Source organism: Kryptolebias marmoratus, linkage group LG1 (assembly GCF_001649575.2).
Source record: "Kryptolebias marmoratus isolate JLee-2015 linkage group LG1, ASM164957v2, whole genome shotgun sequence".
NCBI lineage: Eukaryota > Metazoa > Chordata > Actinopteri > Cyprinodontiformes > Rivulidae > Kryptolebias > Kryptolebias marmoratus.
The window spans coordinates 6,319,502-6,320,906 of NC_051430.1; the positions used below are offsets into that span (position 1 = coordinate 6,319,502).

Sequence of the window (1,405 nt, forward strand, 5' to 3'; positions counted from 1 at the left end):
TGAGGATTTTGTTTTGGTTCGTTTCGGGTTTTGGTTTTTCCTTTGGTTTCTCACGTGTTTGGTTTTTTAGCGCACCTGTCCTTACTTTACTAATGATCTTTGTTTTGTATTTAAGAGCACTGTAGTCTTAGTTGTTTATTGGGTCCTCATCTTCTGTGCATGTTCCTGTCCTATGTTCAAGAGGTTTTTGCATTTTCGTGCTGGTAGCACATCAGGCTATGTTTCCAGGGTTTTTGTATTTTTAAATAAAAAGTTTTGCATCTACCTGCTGCAGTCTGGTCCCCCCTGCTTCCGTGGAACCTGACAGAAGGCCAGAGCTCCTCTCATGAGATACACAGAGACGACAGAATCCACCCCATTTGGAGAAAATCATTTAGGAAAGAGAATAAAATACTTGGCTTTTAAACTACAAAGAAAACCCATGATGGAAAAATTACACTCTGAAAGTCCAGCTTGGTTCCGTTTCCAAACAGAATGTGTCCACATGAGACTACAGCACAGTAGTAGGTCCCAGCATAAGACACATTCAGGTTCTTTATGGACAGGTTGCAGTTACAGCTGCGTGTTTGTCCACTGGCTTTCCTCTCACACTGATGAGTCCTGCCTCCATGAGTGTAAATGAGTCCTGGATGAAATTCTTCAGAGCTTCTGAACCAGTAAACACTCTGTTCTCCATCACAGGTCCCGGTTTGTACTGTACAGTTCAAAGTCACAGAACCTCCTGAGTGGACTGTCTCAGATACTGATTGATGAACTAAAGTCTGGACATTAGAACCTGAATCTTCTACATTCACCATGGTACCCTCTGCAAACTCAAACCTGTATAAGTAGCTACTTGCACAGTAATAAGTAGCTGAGTCTGAAATTTTCAGATTTGTTATCTTCAGGTGATTTTTACCTTTTCCAGCGTCCAGCGTGAAACGTGGATGATTTTCAAATTCATCATGAAAAGTGCTGTTTATTTTATACTTGTTGAAGGTAGAAATAAGTTGTGGTTTCTGGGCCAATATTAATTTATACCAGTGAAACCTCTGAGTAACATCAGGGTCATAGAAGCATTGCAGAGTCAAGCTGTCCCCAACTTTAACTGATACAAAATGTCTGTCTTGTCGAAGAGCTGAGGAAATCTGGTGATTTGTCTGAGCTGAAATTAAACAACGCATATTCTCACAAACTAAAATCATACACATATACGTTAAAAGATTCATACTATCGTTAAAAAGAAATAAACTCACCTGTTCACCAAGAAAAAATACGTCAGACAGAAAGAAAACTGGGCAGATGTCATCTTGTTGATGAATAAAATGAAGCACTATGCTCTCTTCACTTTTCATAGACAAGATTGTATTTGATTGGCAAACTGAGAGTGACGCACGTTATGCTCAGGAAACTTGATCACATGTTG

The 1,405-nt window shown here is 39.7% G+C and overlaps 1 protein-coding gene across 1 annotated transcript; it reads right to left on the reverse strand.

The window, feature by feature from the left end:
• Positions 1 to 261: 261 nt before the first annotated feature.
• Positions 262 to 1,163, reverse strand: LOC108249429. Its single transcript, XM_017438821.1, has 2 exons — positions 442 to 1,163; positions 262 to 361 (listed from the first exon to the last, which is right to left on the reverse strand). The coding sequence occupies exons 1-2, from the start codon at positions 1,161 to 1,163 to the stop codon at positions 262 to 264; spliced, it is 822 nt and encodes a 273-aa protein (XP_017294310.1).
• Between the last annotated feature and the right edge of the window lie 242 nt (positions 1,164 to 1,405).

Coding starts and splice junctions, on each gene's coding strand:
- LOC108249429 (XM_017438821.1), bottom strand. CDS start 1,163: ATGCGTTGTTTAATTTCAGCTCAGACAAATCACCAGATTTCCTCAGCT. Junction 362..441: donor GGAACCAAGCTGGACTTTCA/GAGTGTAATTTT, acceptor ATGATTTTCTCC/AAATGGGGTGGATTCTGTCG.